The 16,597-nt window shown below is 55.0% G+C and overlaps 1 protein-coding gene across 2 annotated transcripts in view; it reads right to left on the bottom strand.

Annotated features, from left to right (window-relative positions):
- Positions 1-449: 449 nt before the first annotated feature.
- The window catches only part of NDRG1 (N-myc downstream regulated 1), a 48,411-nt gene continuing 32,263 nt past the window's right edge, over positions 450-16,597 (bottom strand). The window contains exons 9-17 of one of the 2 annotated variants that reach the window (XM_066265622.1): positions 15,225-15,281; positions 12,325-12,428; positions 11,045-11,101; positions 10,215-10,266; positions 8,934-8,981; positions 7,897-7,932; positions 4,782-4,833; positions 2,308-2,382; positions 450-2,277 (exon numbers count right to left, since the gene is read on the bottom strand). In XM_066265622.1, coding sequence (XP_066121719.1) covers positions 2,141-2,277; positions 2,308-2,382; positions 4,782-4,833; positions 7,897-7,932; positions 8,934-8,981; positions 10,215-10,266; positions 11,045-11,101; positions 12,325-12,428; positions 15,225-15,281 — 618 coding nt within the window. In that variant the 3' untranslated portion in view covers positions 450-2,140. Of the gene's footprint in view, positions 2,383-4,781; positions 4,834-7,896; positions 7,933-8,933; positions 8,982-10,214; positions 10,267-11,044; positions 11,102-12,324; positions 12,429-15,224; positions 15,282-16,597 lie in introns of both variants that reach the window. The other variant, XM_066265621.1, reaches the window with a different exon arrangement.

The following is a 16,597-nucleotide window of genomic DNA, read 5'->3' as shown; positions in this document are numbered from 1 at the left end:
TGTGCGGCCCGCAGACTAATCCACGAAGTTCAAAATATTTTGGATAAAATTAAGTAAACCTAGGGGCCTACTTGTATTTTTCATTTCTCTAGCATCCTAGCTAGATATTAGCTTAGTTAACAGCAGTTGTGATGCGAACTATAGTTTCTGGTCATTTTGTGACACTGAGTAAACTGCATGTACGATTGTGCTTGTTGTACTGATTTTTTTTTGTTTTCAACCGCAGTGAGAAAAGTGTTGCGTAACAGTTGCCTTTTGTAGACCTAGTGCGGCCCGCCGAACGGCTGTGATCTTGCTCTGCGGCCCACATGCTGAGTTGAGTTTGAGACCCCTGCTCTAAACCGAAGGTGAAGGGATATGGCAGGAGGCCCCAGGTTAGGAAAGGCCCATCCCTGGACCACGATGCCCCACGCACGTTATCTCCGGTAGAGGAAAAAGACACGAGCCACTGCAAAGTTACAAATTTATTGGTCTGGAAATAAATACAAATATCTCATTAAGAAACTCCTCTGGAAAGACCTGTACACAACCGCTTTCTGTCTGGATTCGGCCACTCCTGCCTGGACACCTGAGCCTTCTGCACAAGGTCTGGGGAAGCCTCCCAGGGGTAGGTGGCCCGTGACCTGCATCATTTATTCCCCCTCAAGCTACCTACAAGGCTTGACGACTTCCTTCTACCAACTTCAGGGGTCCTGGAAACCACGAGATTCCCAGCGGCTGATTCACAATATCCCATGCACACCGATCAGACTTCCTGTAAGATCCACGGTTAGCCAAAATGAAAATCAAAAGGCAGTAGTAGTACAGGAACTCGGCAGCTAGGCTGACGTTGCCTAAAAAATGTCAGTGGTGCCGCTCCATTCAGAGAAAGGAGGTTAGAGGGGCAGGGGAGAGCGGAAGGCAGGAGAAGGAAGGAAATCCCACGGAATATGCATTCCCTTACAGCGTCCCAGCCACCACTCCCAACCCTGAATCCCCACCCCCCTGTACAAAAGCAAATGTCAATCCGAAGACCCAGGTCAACAACCTTGGGCCAGCAAGGTCAGATTCAAACCCCAGCTGTCAAAAGATTTAACTCAATCACAGAACATTCCCGGAAACCAGAACAGGATCAGTTGAAATCACAACTACACTGGATTCCATCACATCCACAAGGAATCTCTTACTTAGAGCTAGTCCCCGAACCCACCCACCCCAACACCCCTCCCCCCACTGCACAGATTCATGGCAGCCAGGTGCAGCTGTCCCGAACGTCTCCTCCACTTCAAGCAAAAGCAACCACATAGTGACCGGATCTTCCCCATGAGTGAAACACCCGTCCGTTCATGTACTTGGGGTGGGAGGCAGGGGCAAGGGAGAGGAGGCAGAGAGCAGAGAAAAAGCCTTAAATTCATGATACCACATGTTTGCCAAGAACATTTCTTTCTTTTTTTTTTTTTTGCAAAGCCAGGAGATTTTGTCGCCCGCTTTCGTGTTCATTAAAAAATGTCAGAAAAGCAGACTTGTATGCTTTGGCATTAAAATGTGTCTATATGCACAAACTTTAAAAATCTGTGTCAGGTTAACTACATAGATTTGCTTTTCCAAACCCTTCCAGCCTCCACATAAATTCTGCCTCTTTTTCCTGCTTCCTGTTTTGCCTGAATGAGCGACCCACGGTTCCCCGCTCTCCTGCCCCCCAGACCAGAAAAGGGCGCTGTTCCCGGCTGGGTCGGTCTGTCTTAGCGGGACAGGAAGTAGGAAGCGGGGGGGCGGGACTTCCAGCCCAATGCCCCTTAGATCCAGGGTGCCCAGGGCAGCCTAGGTTTGGATGGATGGCGCGTTTCCCGCCGAGGCTCTTGTTTTTGGCAGTGTGGCACCTCTGAGGGAGGGTAAGACAGTGGCCACCAGGCCACTCGTTAATGAAAACAGGACACTGAGATGCTTCTTTTCCTTTGGTCCACCCCACCCGGCCCTCGGAAAGGACACCCTCGACAAATCCCATCTAACATTGTCATTGCCAGAGCTCACGTTTACAAAATAAGCTTTGGATTAATATCGAGTTACGTGCGGTGGGGCAGGCAGGGGACGGGAAGGGGCTGGAGGAGAGGGCAGCGACGGTGATCCCGCAGTCCAGGGGGCGGCTGTCCATGCAGGCCGCCTAGCAGGACACCTCCATGGACGTGGGCCCGGCGTTGTTCCCAGTGGCCCCGGAGTTGGGGGTGATGTCCAGACGGGTGCCCTCGCTGGTGTGGGAACGGCTGCGGGTGCCCTCGCTGGTGTGGGAGCGGCTGCGGGTGCCCTCGCTGGTGTGGGAGCGGCTGCGGGCACCCTCCAGGGATGTGACACTGGAGCCCGAGGCTGTGCGAGACCGCATCAGGCGGGTCATGGTGGCCGAGGGCACTGGGGAGAGAGGAGAGAACCAGTTAGGGGTAGGGAAATGCTAGAGGCAGCCGCACGCCAGCAATGGCGCCTTCTCTGTGCCCGACCTGGCCAAGCATCTCCGAGTCCCATCCATCTCACAGTAATCCAGCCACTAGGCTCCCTGTTGTCCCTATATCAGCCCACGGAGGTGGACAGTGAGGCCCAGGTCAGGTAATGACTTGCTGCAGTCACATAGTGGCTTGAACCCAGAGCTTAGTCTGAACCCCAATTCTGCCCCTTCCCTAACAGCTGTGTGATTGTGGGGGTGTCCCTCTCTGAGCCCCCTGGCCCCATCTGTAAAATGGGCACACTAACATTGACCCCATCAAGGCAGCACTCAGGTGTATGCCCACTGCCCTGTACTGTCACCAAGCACTCAAATGAGGGGGACACTGAAGGTCAGATGGACTAGTCCCTCCAGCCACAGCTGGGAAAACCAAGGCCACACGGCGTGTTTGTGGCAAAGCTGTCTATGTCGCCTCCACCCCAAGAAGCCTCTGAGCTCCCAGGAACTATCACGGGCGTTATCCATTCTTCGGGGCTTAACACGCCCTTGCACATGGCAAGTGGTTGATAATATTATATGTAATGAAGACAAGACAACCCCCCCCACCTGTACTGGGTTGAATGCCACCCCCCCAATCCACATCTACTGGAATCTCAGAACACCACCTTTTTCAGCTTCTAGAACTGCAGTACTACGAGAGGATACATTTGTGCTGTTTCCAGCCACCCGCTATGTGGGGCTTTGTCTTGGCGGCCACACCAGTATGTTGGGGGACGTCACTCGATGGGCACCTGTGTCAGCTTTCTGTGGCAGACACCCACACCCAGCATCAATCCCTGCTGTACTAAATCCCCTTCTCAATGGTTGGGTGGCGTCATGGATGCCAAGGGCTCGTGATGCCTGCACCATCTTGAACAGGCGCTCAACAAATGATCCCTTTCTTTCGCTTTGCTTGATGCCTCTGGGGTTCTCACTCCTCCCGTGAAACCTGAAGGATGTCCCGGCTGACGTGGAGGGATAAAGGAGACCTGCTTTTTGCTTCCTTTCTCCCCACAATACACGTTCAAAGCAGAAATCCAGACCCAGGGGAGGCCGGGACAAAGGAGTTGTGACTCACACCTTGCACAGTAAACACACGCTGCCCAGTGCTATCTCGCTACAGCTTTAGCCTGCACCCTTTCCCACGGGGAGAGCAGCTGGGAAGGCGGGACACCCACAGGCAGGTGACGTCTGTTGGAAGAGGGCACCTGGGGACATGGATCCCGCCCAAAGCATATATATCAGGCTCGTCCGCTCTCGGCCTCACTAAATACGGCTGAGGCCAAACTTGGGACTGTGGTCAGACATCCTGCTACTATTTTAAACACAGCAGACAGTTTGAGTCTCAGAGGAAAAAAAGCGCAAGACCTTAGAAGTGCAAAGACTTCCTAGTTAAGATGGGCACATAAGTTATAATTCCAAGCAGCAGGCAGAGAGAGCCAAAGAAACCACATCAGGGCCAGAGCCACAGCTGACACACCAACGAGGACCAGCTGTGGCCACCGCCCAGTGGAGCGCGGAACCTTGGTATTGTCTGTCCGAGTCCTGGACCACGTTCCGGAAAAAGAACCGCGTGCGTTGATTGGAGGAGCTACAGCCACAGCACAAGCAGCAGCATGCCCTTGAACTGTGAGGCCATTTATCTAAAGTTTTAGCGAAGACGCTCTCTGTCCTACATGGAAGTAACTTGATCACCCGCTTACTCTAAGCTGTACAGTGTTCAGAGAACTTTCACAGATCGCCACTCTGCTCCTTACTTAAGTAAGCCTCAGTTTCATCATTTGTAAAATGGAAATAAGAGTATCTCATAGGATTACTGCAGTGGTTAAATGAGGAAAAATAACAGAGTTATTACTACTCTTTTATCGTTACCACCATTAAGGGCATAAGCATCATCATCACCACCATCATTCTCACCATCATCACTACAACCAAAAGTCTCTTATTAAGGAAGCAATAATGAAAATTAAAAAGATCTGCACGGTTTCACTGTTTTCTGACTTCCTGGTGCTTAAAAGGATTGTATCTGCACCTAAATCTAAAAACATTCCCCAGTGAGAAACAACTTCTGTTCAACATTCCCCAGTGAGAAACAACTTCTGTTCAACAATGGATGGAGAACAAGCCACTGTGGTGTCAAGAAGACACTCACTCTATGCTGCCACCCACCCTCCCTGCAGCGAACTAGTTCTTCCCCTGACCTGCCCAGTTTGCAGAAAGCTGCTGCTGGCCAAGGTGTTACGGAATTCTCATGCAAACCTGGTGCAGGGCCCGGCATTCCGAACCCCACACCTGCCCCCGGCCCCCACCCGCTAGGAAACGCCGTACTTACTGTATCCCATGCCCTGCACGAAATACTTGAAGGCCTCGGCAAGCTTGGCCGGCTGCAAGAGAGAAGGGACAGGGCAGTCAGTCACCGGAGCTCCAGATCATGAACAGCTGTCTGAGCTGTGCCCGTTGTCACCTTCATGAAAGACCTTGACCCAAGAGAGAAGGCCACCCTGTGCTGGCAGGACAACACACGGACGGAAAGGGACGACTGTGGGGTAAAGTGTAGGCGGCACCGATAGCTGTGGCCAGCGGGGAAAAGTCACATCCCTTCCTCGCTGTGGGAGCGCGGTCGAGTTACACGGCCGCCTGAGCCAGTGTCCGCCTGGGGAGGCTGGGCCGCACCTGCTCCTGAGGGTTTCCGTAAAGAAGACTACACGAGATGAAGTGGCGTGTCCTACTCGGCGTCCAGAATGTGAGTGACGCCATCAATACCACGTGCCACGCATGGTGGTCACGGCCTTGCGGCCTGCTTTCATTTTCTCCTGACAGTAGCCTCTGAATGCCTTCTTCATGTACAGTTCACAGCGGCACAGACTTGGAGAGGTACTTAATCCAGCCACGGTCCTACTGTTCATTAGTGGTGGGTTCTGCAGATGAACCCAGGGCTTTCCAAACCCCATGCTCCTGAGGCGGGTCACTCAGCCGCCCTAGCAGAACGGCTGGCTGGTGGAAGGAAGAAAAGATGAAGAATGGATGGATATATGATAGATAGATAGATACATACATACATACATATATACATATATACACATACATACACACACACATGCATGCATAGGTAGATAGATAAATTAAAAAAAGATTGAGGAAAGAGGAAGGAAGGGAGGGAGGGAAGGAGGGAGGGAGGGAGGGAGGGAGGGAGATGGACAGAAGAATGAAAAAATTGGATGGACAGAAAGATGATGGATGGACAGAAAACAATGAACAGAGGAAGTATAGATAAAGGGGTGGATGGTTGGACAGACAAACCAGTGCCTCAGCTGGGCTACTTTAAGTGAAATGAGTTGGGAATGCCAAGAAAACACAGTTTTACAACCCCTCTCAAAAACTGAATTTAATCAAAATCAGGAGATGGGTGCGCTCTCTCTGGGGGCACACGCATACCTTCCCCCCTCTTCCTCCCATAGGTGATTACCTTGGCCCTTCTCTCTCCTGAGCTCCCAGCTCCCTTCTTTGCTTTTGTATTACTTCCTGAGCCCACACAGCCCAGCTGGCTCACTGCTTTCTAAATAAATTCTCTTATAATTTGGGGGGAAAAAACCTGGGAGGTGAATAAACAAGTAAAGGCCACATTTACAGTCTAATTAACCCTGACTCTCCAATGTAACACCCCAGACCTCGTCTGCTCTTTCTCTCCCTGCTCCGGGGAGAAGCCGCCATCGGCAGAGGCAGGGTTCCTGCCCACCTCCCCCAACTCCTGCTCTTGTTCTATAAAGAGCAGAGGACACGTAAAGGGGAGACTGTGATCACAATGCCCTCTGTGGTTTGTGTGACAATGGAAAGAAAGTGTCAGGAGTTGCAGGCTGGGGGTGCAGAGAGCTAGGGAGGTCTCAACATGGTGAGAGGAAGCAAGACTACAGGTCTGGGAACGGGATGTCTGGGCCCAGCCCCGCCCCCCTGGGAGGCCACGGGCAACGTCTCCATCTTCTGTTTCACTCTCCTCTTCCATGAAACGGAGAGAAGATGCTTGCTCTCCCCGTCTCTGAGGGCTGTTGCAAGGATCACAGGGAAGGAAGGATGGGAATACCCTTTGTGATGCACCCAACGTGTCAGGCAGGAGGAGGAGCAGTGATGTGGTCAAGGGTCCTCCCTGGGCTCATCTGGAACCCTGGGCTAGTTCAGCTCCTGCCAGGCCTGTGAAACCACGTTTGAATTACAGCCAGGGTTTGGTCTGTGCTCATTTCAAGTATAGAAAGAAAGGGAGGGAGGGAGGGGGGAGACATAGAAGGGAATGTCGTGCCCCTTCTCCACATCCACCCTCGGGAAGGTCCTGGAGTCTCCCTGTCTCAGTGGACGTCTCGGGCTCAGGCCGAATGGGCAAAACGCCCCTGCAGGAAGGTGCAGCTATTAGCTCATGATCACATCTACGCAGGGTTCTGCTGGGAGCCCATCTGTTCCCTCCTGCAAGTGGGACTCCGCATATTTCACTGGCTACTCCCAGCTAGCAAGCGGGCAAAACATACAACAGATAAAATGCTAAAACGATCTTTGCTCCTGTCTGGTGGGAGCAGAGGGAGGCCCTGGAAACTGCAGAGAAGCTGAGAGAGCCGCCAACAGCTACTGAGCCCGCACCTCTGCGCAAGGCTCTGGGAGGGCAGACTCCGAGCAGCGCCGAGATCCCGGACCTGCCTGACGCTCAGAGAAGCTGAGAGCCGCCGACGGCTACTGAGCCCGCAGCTCTGCGCAGAGCTCTGGGAGGGCAGACTCCGAGCAGCGCCGAGATCCCGGACCTGCCTGACGCTCAGAGAAGCTGAGAGCCGCCAACGGCTACTGAGCCCGCAGCTCTGCGCAGAGCTCTGGGAGGGCAGATTCCGAGCAGCGCCAAGATCCCGGACCTGCCTGACGCTCGCTCAGGCTACCCCGGGGCCCACCCGGCCTCTTCTCCAGACTCCTGGTGAGACACTTCCATCCCACACGGCAGACTCTTTCTGGCTGGCACAGCTTCCTCTGCTAAGGTCTTACTCTGCGCCCCGATACACCTCAAAGCCATCGTCCACTGACCGGGAGACTCAGAAGTCAAGCTCCCCCTTTCCTTCCAGACGAGGCCATGAGAAAGGCCTTAGAGAACTTGGTCCCTACGGCATGGAGAAGCCCCTCTGAGCACCCGTGGGAAACCTGTGGCCTCTGGGGTCAGGCAGACCTGAGTTCTCTGGTCCCCAACTGCCACGCTGTGTCCACTGGACAAACCCCTCACCCCTGGGGACCCCAGTGTCACCCACACAGGGCTTTCTGGGGCTTGAACGAGTGCTCGTGGACAAGCACCGTTTCTGAGCAGTAACCGGTGTCATCACGGGTCATAGGGAGGTGGGGGACGAGCCTGCAGGGAGGGGGAAGGCAGTAACAGGTCTGAGAGGCCCGTGCCCTCCACCTGGGGAGTGGTGACAGGCGGGACTCACCTGGGAGATCTGTGGGAGGCCACCACAATCCGCCATCTGGAAGAGAGGGAAGGTGGTGAGCAGCCAACACTCAGCGGAGGCGATCCCGGCTCTGGGAGCCAGCTCCTCGTGGGCACCCGCCTGCCGCTGCCCTGCCCCCTGCCCTGCCCCGCCCCTGCCCCGCCCCACCCCTGCCCCCTGCCCACTGCCCTGCCCCGCCCCTGCCCCGCCCACTGCCCTGCCCTCTGCCCTGCCCGCTGCCCAGTCCTGCTGAGATGCTGGGCACGTTACAGGTGGAGAAACGCCCGGCCCCCTCCTAGTGAGGCTGCTGGTATTCCTCCACGTCTCGACACTGGACTGTCTTCCTGGCCATGATGACTTGTGGCATCTGATATGCCGGGAACCCTGCTCGGCCCTGTTGAAAATTTCACTCTGTCCCCCAAGAAGCCTGGAAGGTACATGTCCCACCGAAGAGGCAGAAAGCGGGGCAGGCAGAGCCTGAGGAACGGCACGAGGCCCTGGACACACGTTCCCCAGAAAGACACGGCTGGACTCGAGGCCTCTGGCCTCCCAGGGCCCCTGACGGGCCACCCTTGGTAAACGCGCTAACTCCCCAAGTCCCCACTAAGCCACCAAACTAAAGCCATTGGCACTTATTAAAGCCCCTCCAGGCACATGTGAGCATCTACCCAGGAGGGGGGTGAACGGGGCCCTGGCTTGGGCGTGCTCGGGCGCAGGGGGACAAGGCCTTAGGGAGACGGACCGGAGGGGTCAGTGGGAGTGGGTGATGCTGGGCCACCTTACAGCCCAGTCAAGGCCAGGTGCCAAGGGCGACAGGCTGCAGCCCATAGAGCACTGGGGTCCCACCGAGGGATCCTCTCCTCTTGGCTCTCATTCTACCAGCCAGCCAACCCAACAGATGTTTGTGAAAAGCAACATAAGTAATTATTCTGTCCTCTCTCGCCACCCGCTTTGCCTAAAGCAAGCACACCCCAGTGTTTGCAGAAAACTCAGGAGTCTCAAAGAGCAAATGCACACGCCCATCACCGCCCCCGTACCTTGAGGAAGGTGGTCTTCGTTGGGTCCAGTTTCGAGTTGCACTCCACCTGGACAAGGAAAGGGAGGAGAAGTGTGTGAATTTCCTACCTGGCGCCCAAGTCCTGAGCTTTCCCTGCTCCCTGCCTCCGCCGTCAGGGGCCCCAATGTCCCCCCTGGCAGAGCAGAAAGACGGTGGGCTTCGGGATCAGACACACGGGGCTGTGGGCTGCAGCCCCGCCCCTGCTAGCCCCGCCCCTGCAGCCCCGCCCCTGCAGCCCCGCCCCTGCAGCCCCGCCCTGCTAGCGTGTGACCTCGCACAAGTCGCTGAACTCCTCTGAGCCCTGGTTTCCTCGTCAATAAGACGAGGTTAATAGATGTCAAGGGGTTGTTCTGAAGACGACCTGAAGTGTAGAAGGTACTCTAAATATTCACTAAACGAGTGGCCTCATTCACCAGTGGAGGCCGGTGAGTCTATCTGTAGTTTTGACATCCCCGAACCCAACACCTATTTTCATATTTTGCCAAGCTGGTTTCTCTCTTCAATGTCAGTGACTCAAAAGTACACCCAGAACTGGGCAGAACACCCGTTTGGAACCTGTGGTGGTCAAAGTGCCTATGTTAGAACTATCACCTCCCTTGATGTGAACACTATATCTCTATTGGATGCATCCTGTGATTATGTCCAGTGAGTTCGTTGACAATACACTCAGGATTCATTAGGACACTTGGGTCTTTATGACAGGAACGTCTGCAGATCCTGCTCTGCAGCCCAGTTCACGGGGCATGTCACCACTGTAGGACTCCGCTTCCTAGCTCCTAGGTCTCCTGTGTCCCCAGCTATGGGCATGTTGAAAAGGTCAAGGCCTTGCTTTGTCTCCACTACATCAGAGGTGGGGATTACGGGGTGAAATAAACCAGAAAGCCTTGCTTAAGCCCAGAGCCTTGGGTGCCTCCCGCCCTGCAAGACAATCAGGCACCAACCAGTCTCCCAAATGGGAGGAAGTCTCTTGGCCAGGAAGCCAAGTGGAAAACACACTCATAAAAGCAAGCCAATGGGAGGCAGATGGGCCGGTGAGGGGGCCTGGGAGAGGAGACGGAGGGCCCGCTGCCAAGCATCAGTCACCAGGGAAAGAGGCTGGTGGCTAGGCCCTCAGCCCAAAGGCCAGTGTGGCATTAGAAGACGTCACCTGCCCTTGCAAAGGCAGAGGAAAGGAAGGAGGTGGGCAGGGAGGCTTGATACAAAGGCGATCGGATCTGGAGTGTTGAACAGAGCACAAACACCAGTGGTCGAAGCTACGTACCACAGCGTCCACAGCAGGAGAGCTGTCCCCAACCACCAGCAAAGCAGGACACCTGGGGGCAGAGTAAAGGGGGAATTAATACACAGTTCAGTTTGAGATTCTCACACTCCCCGGATGGCAAAGCTTCTAAAAACGTTATTTTGGTTTCCCCAGTACCCTTTGCTCATTTTCCTTCCATCTTCTGCTTTGTTCTGAGTATAAAATAGGTTGGTAAGTCATTTACACCTTAGTATAAATTCCATCAGAAAATGTCTACACCCAGATGTTTTTATTTTAAACACCCTCTCCTCAAGGAAGGAGTAGGACTTGGTAGCAGTCAAGGGCAGAGACACCATGGACATGGCCGACAAAGGAAAAGCCATGTGCCCAGTTCAGGTGTCCCATAAGATGGTCCACTCAGGGAGCTATAAAATGACATGTCACTATTGGTGGAACACAGCTGCTTGTCTCCACGGCTTTTCTTCTCCTACTAGTTTATGGGCACTTGAGGGTGGGCCCTGTGCCTCATCCATCCCCAGGCTCTGTGAGGCAAAGCTAACACAGCAGTCAGCATAGGGTCGATGCTCTGTAAGTTCTGTTCTAAGTGTGGGCAGCACTCCTTCTAGACCCAAGGCTCCAGCCCAGGCCTCGGGCCACCCTAACAACTGAGCACCTGCCCAGGGAGAAGGAGTGAGACCGGGTCGTGCCCGGTCTCTGGGCAGGACACATCCAGTTCTCATGGATTACAGTGTCCTGGCACAAGGTGGCCGTCCCACCCCAGTTGGAAAGGAGTCCCTGCCAGAAACTGGGAGCAAGCAAACTGGACAGTGCAGGGGAGGAAAGTGACTCACTGCAGGGTGACCGTGGGCACTCCCGGCACGGGCCGCTCAATCTCCAGGTCCCGCCGGCTGCGGACGACAAGAGCACCATTAATCACATCAGCCCATCACCCTCTTCCCAAGTCCCCCCTGAAGCCCCTCCCACTGAGCCATGCCCAAGAGGTATTGCCATTGGCCATTCTCTTCTGGCCCGCCACCCTGTGTCAGCCTGTGCGAGGTCACGTGGCTTTGGGGACAACACAGCCTCCTGGGGTCCATAAAAGTGATTTTAGGGACGTTTCCCATGGACCCACCTCATGGTCCCCAATGTGTTATTTTTGTTTGTTTGTTTAATAGGTGTAAAAATCACATCCTCTACCACAGAGCGTCCCTACGTCCCCCCCGGAGCCAGCACCTGACCTATGGCTAGCCCCCACCCAATACTCTCTCTGCTTCTGCCCTTAGTCTGAGCCCCACCCTCACACCCAGCTGCCAGTCCTATGCTCTCCACGGTCCCCCCCATGTGCCCACTGCCCCGCTGACAGCCTGACCCCTCCAGTTCTCAGAAAGTGTTTGCCGAATGAATGACGCTCGGCCTCCGAGTGGTACACACTGGGGACAGCACCGCTCCCTCCCATGCTGAGTGGCTGGGGGACAGTGAGAGGCAATGGGCCCTGGACTTCCTCACAGACGCTGATGCTCACCATGGGAGCACGAAGAGGCAGGGCCCGCAGCCCATCTCTGGCCCCTCCTGCGAGCAGGGCAGAGCTGGCTCGGCTAGCCGAGTGTGTTCCCGGGAGATGCCCAAACTGCTGGCTGGCACCAGTGGCCCTGAGCTGTCCCCTCCCCTGACTGAGCTCCAGACAGACACCCAGCTGTGGATAAGAGGGCTGCATCCTCGCCAAAGGCTGGGGGCAGGTGTTCCTTATCCTGGGAATGACTCATCCGCCTCCCAGCAGCGTCTCTGGGTCCCTCCCACCCCCTAGGGCTGGCTTCTCCCTCTCAGCTCTCTTCACATCACAGCTGTCCTTTCCTATGGTTGCCACGGGCACAGGTATGTACTCCTGACCCTCTGAGGGCGTGGATGAGTCCCACACGTGTTTGCATCCCCCCTGGTCTGGAGTGGTAGTTCAGCTCCTTGCAAAGCGCTCCAACTCCAGGCGGCAGCCTGTCCTAATAGTTTATTTGCTCAAACTCAGGGGCTGCCTCTTCTACGAACATTCCACCCCCCGCCCCCCGCCGCATCCCATGTTGCAGACCTACGCAAGGGGCCCGGTCGAAACGGCCGTGGCGTGGCCGCACAGCAGCCGTACCTGTTGTAGGCGTTGATGAACAGGTGCAGGTTGCCGGGGTTCATGTCATTCACGATGTGCTGGCGGTAGGTGTGGACCACCTCCACGTTATTCTGCATTTCCTCCTGCATTGAGAGAGGGGGAGAAGTGTCCTTCGTGGCCACCATGGCCCTCGGCTGGTCACAACCCTCGTCACTCTTCAGGTTGTTGAGGTGCGAAGTGAAGGGGACGCTGTCTGAGCCACGAGACCGCGCCAGAGCCTCAGGAAGCATCCAGAAGAGCGGAAGCCACGCCCAGACGCCGGCTGACGTCTGTCTGCACATCGGCGGGCAGCACACGGGGACACAGAGCTAGACCTGCACCGCGTGCCCTTCTGGGCTCAGCACTTAGAGTTTGGGTTTGCAGTCCGTCTTCCTGGGTCTGGAGCTGGACTTCGGAGGGGTTCAGAACAAGCCATCCCCAAGATGTGCCTCAGTAAGATACGAGTTACTTTGAGCTAAAGGCAACCGAGACCCTGGGACCCAGAAGGGAACTTCTGCCCCCCCCCCCCCTTAACTATCTAGAAGAACTTAAATCAGGAGCCTGGCCCAAGATAAGAGTTATCACCAAAAGGACTTTCCTACCTATACCTGCATGTCAGGACAAACTACTAATAAATACGTGCTCTCCCGGCAGTGACCCTCTGAAGCCCCAAGTCGTTCCCTCTTCCTTAGCTCAGATGTCAAATGCACCTCACTGTCCCTTTCTGTCTGCCTCTCTCGTGGATGCAGGGTTCCCACGCAGACGCATGTCGTTAGAGTCGGTCGTTTCTCTTGCTAACGTGTCTCGTGTCTCTTTCATTGTTAGATCAGCCAAAAGAATGTTGAGGCTAGAAGAAAGTGTCTTCCTCGCAATTCCATCACGGCTCCTTAGCCTCTCTGAGCCTCAAAGCCCGCAAAAGGGGGGAGGGGAGTTACTACAACCCACTTTCTTAGGTCGCGGAGTTTCGTGGGGTTTCACGGGGGTGCTACACTTTGGAAAGCCCTTTGTAAACTGTAACAATTGACACAACTATTAACAATTGTTATTTTCTAATGAGGAGAAGTGACAATGTTCAAATGCTTGCAAAAACAAAACCAGCTCATGCTATGGGCAGTTGCCGGAAGGACACGTGGTTCCCACAGGGGCCAGCAGCCAGAGCCTCGCAGGGGCTGCCCTCGGCCTCTCCTGGCCCCGGTTCCTTGCTGGATGTGACTCTGGACCAGCGCATTAGGAGCTGGCTCTGTTTCTCGTTTGTACAACAGCAGATACAGCAGGTTTCACAGAATGCTCTGACGTGATCGGAGGCGACCAGAGCCCGAGTGGGAGGAAGCAAGGGAGCCGACGTCAGAACCGAGCTGTCGCCAAAACAGTCCACGAGCATGTAGGCAACAAAGGGGCCGACTGAGAGATTGTGCTGGGATATCAGATCAAAACACAACCACAGAAACTTGGGGGCACAAAGAGAACCCACATAATATAGGTACAATCATGCCAGACTCTCTCCCTACACGTGACAGCCCTCCTCCAAGGAGATCTGAACACTGGCTCTGATTTTTTCCATATTCTTTTTTTCTTTTTTCTTCTTCTTTTTCAATTAAGAGGAGGAGAGATAGAGAGACAGACTTCCACATGCACCCCGACTGGGATCCACCGGGCAATCCCCTTTGTGGTTGATGCTCTGCCCATCTGGGGCCATGATCACAACCAAGCTATTTTTAGTGCCTAAGGCAGAGGCTCCACAGTAGCCATCCTCAAGTGCCTGGGACTGATGCACTAGAATCGATCGAGCCATAGCTTAGGGAGGGGAAGAGAGAGAGAATGAGAGAGAAAGGAAGGGGAGGGATGGATAAGCAGATGGTTGCTTCTCCTGTGTGCCCTGACCAGGAATTGAACCCGGGACATCCACATGCTGGGCTGACGCTTCACCACTGAGCCAACCAGCCAGGGCCATTTTTCCCATATTCTTATCAGTTCAGATTATACAGTCGGGGTGGAAAATATGGATCACAGGCTATGAAATGGAGCCTGAAAGAGGGATGAGGACTATAGTGGACCGAATGGTGGCCCCCAAGATACATCCACATCAGATCCCTGGGCCCTGTGGATATTAATTCATTTGGGAAAAAGGGTCTTTATGGATATAATTAAGGATTCTGAGATGGCGTAATCCTAGATTATCGCTGGGAGGCAGGGGTCCTAGAGCTGATGTCAAGTGTCCTTAGAGAAAGGCAGAAGGAGATCTGGGACAGACGTAGGGACGGCCGTGCAGAGACGGAGGCAGGGACGGGAGCAGGTGGCCACAGCCGAGGGACGCCTTAGCAACGGGACGCTGGGAGGAGCAAAGAGGGGACGCCCCACACCCTCTGCAGGGCCTGCAGTCCGGCCAGCACTCGCGTCCCGTTCCAGCCTCCGGAACCCTGAGAGGGTCCAGTGGTGTTGTTTCCAGCCCTCCCGTGTGTGGGGGGGAAGGCAGTGGCCACATATCGCCAGCCTCCCAGCAGAGCACCCGCTTCCCTGGGGGGTCCTACAGTCACACTGCATGCGGGCACCCTTCCTAGCTCGGGAATGGCCAGTGGAGAGCGGGCCTCTCACAGGAAACGGGGCGCGGCGCCTCACGCGGCGCCACCAAGGGGAATTGCAGACCCAGCGGCGAGCTGTCAGCTCCTACACTGCCCACGGGGTGCCGTGTGGTTGCACTTTAGTGAACTGTGTTTAAAAAGACTGATGGTCAGAAAAGAGGGGGAACAAGCGACTCAGTGAATACGAGTAACATTCGCATTATTCGGCGGCATCAGCTCGTGGGGCCCACTCATTATGTCTCGTTCTTCTCTATGCCCTACGTGCTGGGCGGCGCACAACCTCTCTGAGTGACCAACCGAATACCAGGCCACGCGACTCACCTTCCCAAAGAGGTGGGACATCACCATGTCTGGAAGGGCTTGGGTCCATCCGGAGATCTGGGAAGGACAAAGACCGGTGGGATTAGGAAGAGGGCATTCACAGTAGCAAGACAAGGCCACCCAAACCCCATGGCCCTTGGGGCTCCCAGCACTTAGGTCCGAGGACGCCCCATCCCTGAGAACTCGGTTGCCTGTCCCTGGTTACCTGCTAGACCTGCAGCCTCAGAGGCAGGGTCCAGATCTCCATCCATTGCTTATTCTCAGAGCCCGGGGCACAGAAGGTGCGCACACCTGTGTCCTGAACAGACCCAGCTAACTCCTACCTTCCCCTGCTCCATCGTGCACCAGGCCGTCAGCAAGGACCCCGTTCGTTTCTTCTAAACACACGCAGAGCTCCTGGAGTCTACACCTCAGGGTCTGCTCACCTCAAACTATGGTGTCACCTTCTAGATTGTCCCCTCCGGCCACTTTCCTCTCTCCGACTAGACTGAGCTTACTGAAGAAATGAATGACCTCCTTTTTACCTCCCTCTAACAACAACGCCGGACTAGGTATACAGCCAGAGCTTCATAAATGCTAGGCAAACAGCAGGTGCTCCATAAATACTAGATACACAGTGGGCTCTCTATAAATGCTATGTATACAGCTGCAGCTCCATAAATGTGTGCTGACCCCCTTTGAGCACCAGGCTGGGACTGGCAGGGGACCCCAGCTATGTGGCCCAGGACAGGCGGCAAAATCTCTGGGCCTCCGACTGTTCGTCTCTAGCTTGGGATGCCAGGAACGTCACAGTCGCAGGTCACAATGGGGAGTACGGGAGCAACAACCCAATGCCCAGGGTCTGACCCCAGTGCCCGGCACACAGGAGACCCCCGATGGAGGTCCTTTTCCTCCAGGGCTGGACTGGAAAGGAAGGAAGTGGTGGCGATACTCAAACCGCACAGACATTCCACAGGCTCCGCTCCAGCCAATGGTTCGTGTCCCCAGCCCTCCACGGCTGGCTCAGAACAGCTACCCAGGAGCCAAACTGGCTGACTGGAATGTCACTTCCTTTGCTGGAAAATGAAATAAAAAAACAAAAACAAAACCCAGGGAGTGTGTTCCGCTCCTGAACGTCAGGCAGGCCGGAGGGAAGGGCTGCTGCGTCTCATGGCAGAGCATTTCAGGAGGAAATGCAGGCAGTCGCAGACCCGCTGGCCAGGACAGGGCGGGGTGGACGGGGGAGGGGCACGACCCCTGTAAGCCGCCTGTCCTCAACTGCCACCCTGAACTCGGCAAAAATACTCTTTCGAAATGAGAAGCCAGGTTCACTCCAGCTTGAAAGGCTCTGTCCTGCTTCAATTGGAATGATTTCCCCCTCTCTCTGGCAAATA

Source organism: Saccopteryx bilineata, chromosome 3 (assembly GCF_036850765.1).
Source record: "Saccopteryx bilineata isolate mSacBil1 chromosome 3, mSacBil1_pri_phased_curated, whole genome shotgun sequence".
Taxonomy (NCBI): Eukaryota; Metazoa; Chordata; class Mammalia; order Chiroptera; family Emballonuridae; genus Saccopteryx; species Saccopteryx bilineata.
The sequence above is the reverse complement of the archived record's forward strand: the minus strand, read 5'-3'. Positions and strand labels throughout refer to the sequence as shown.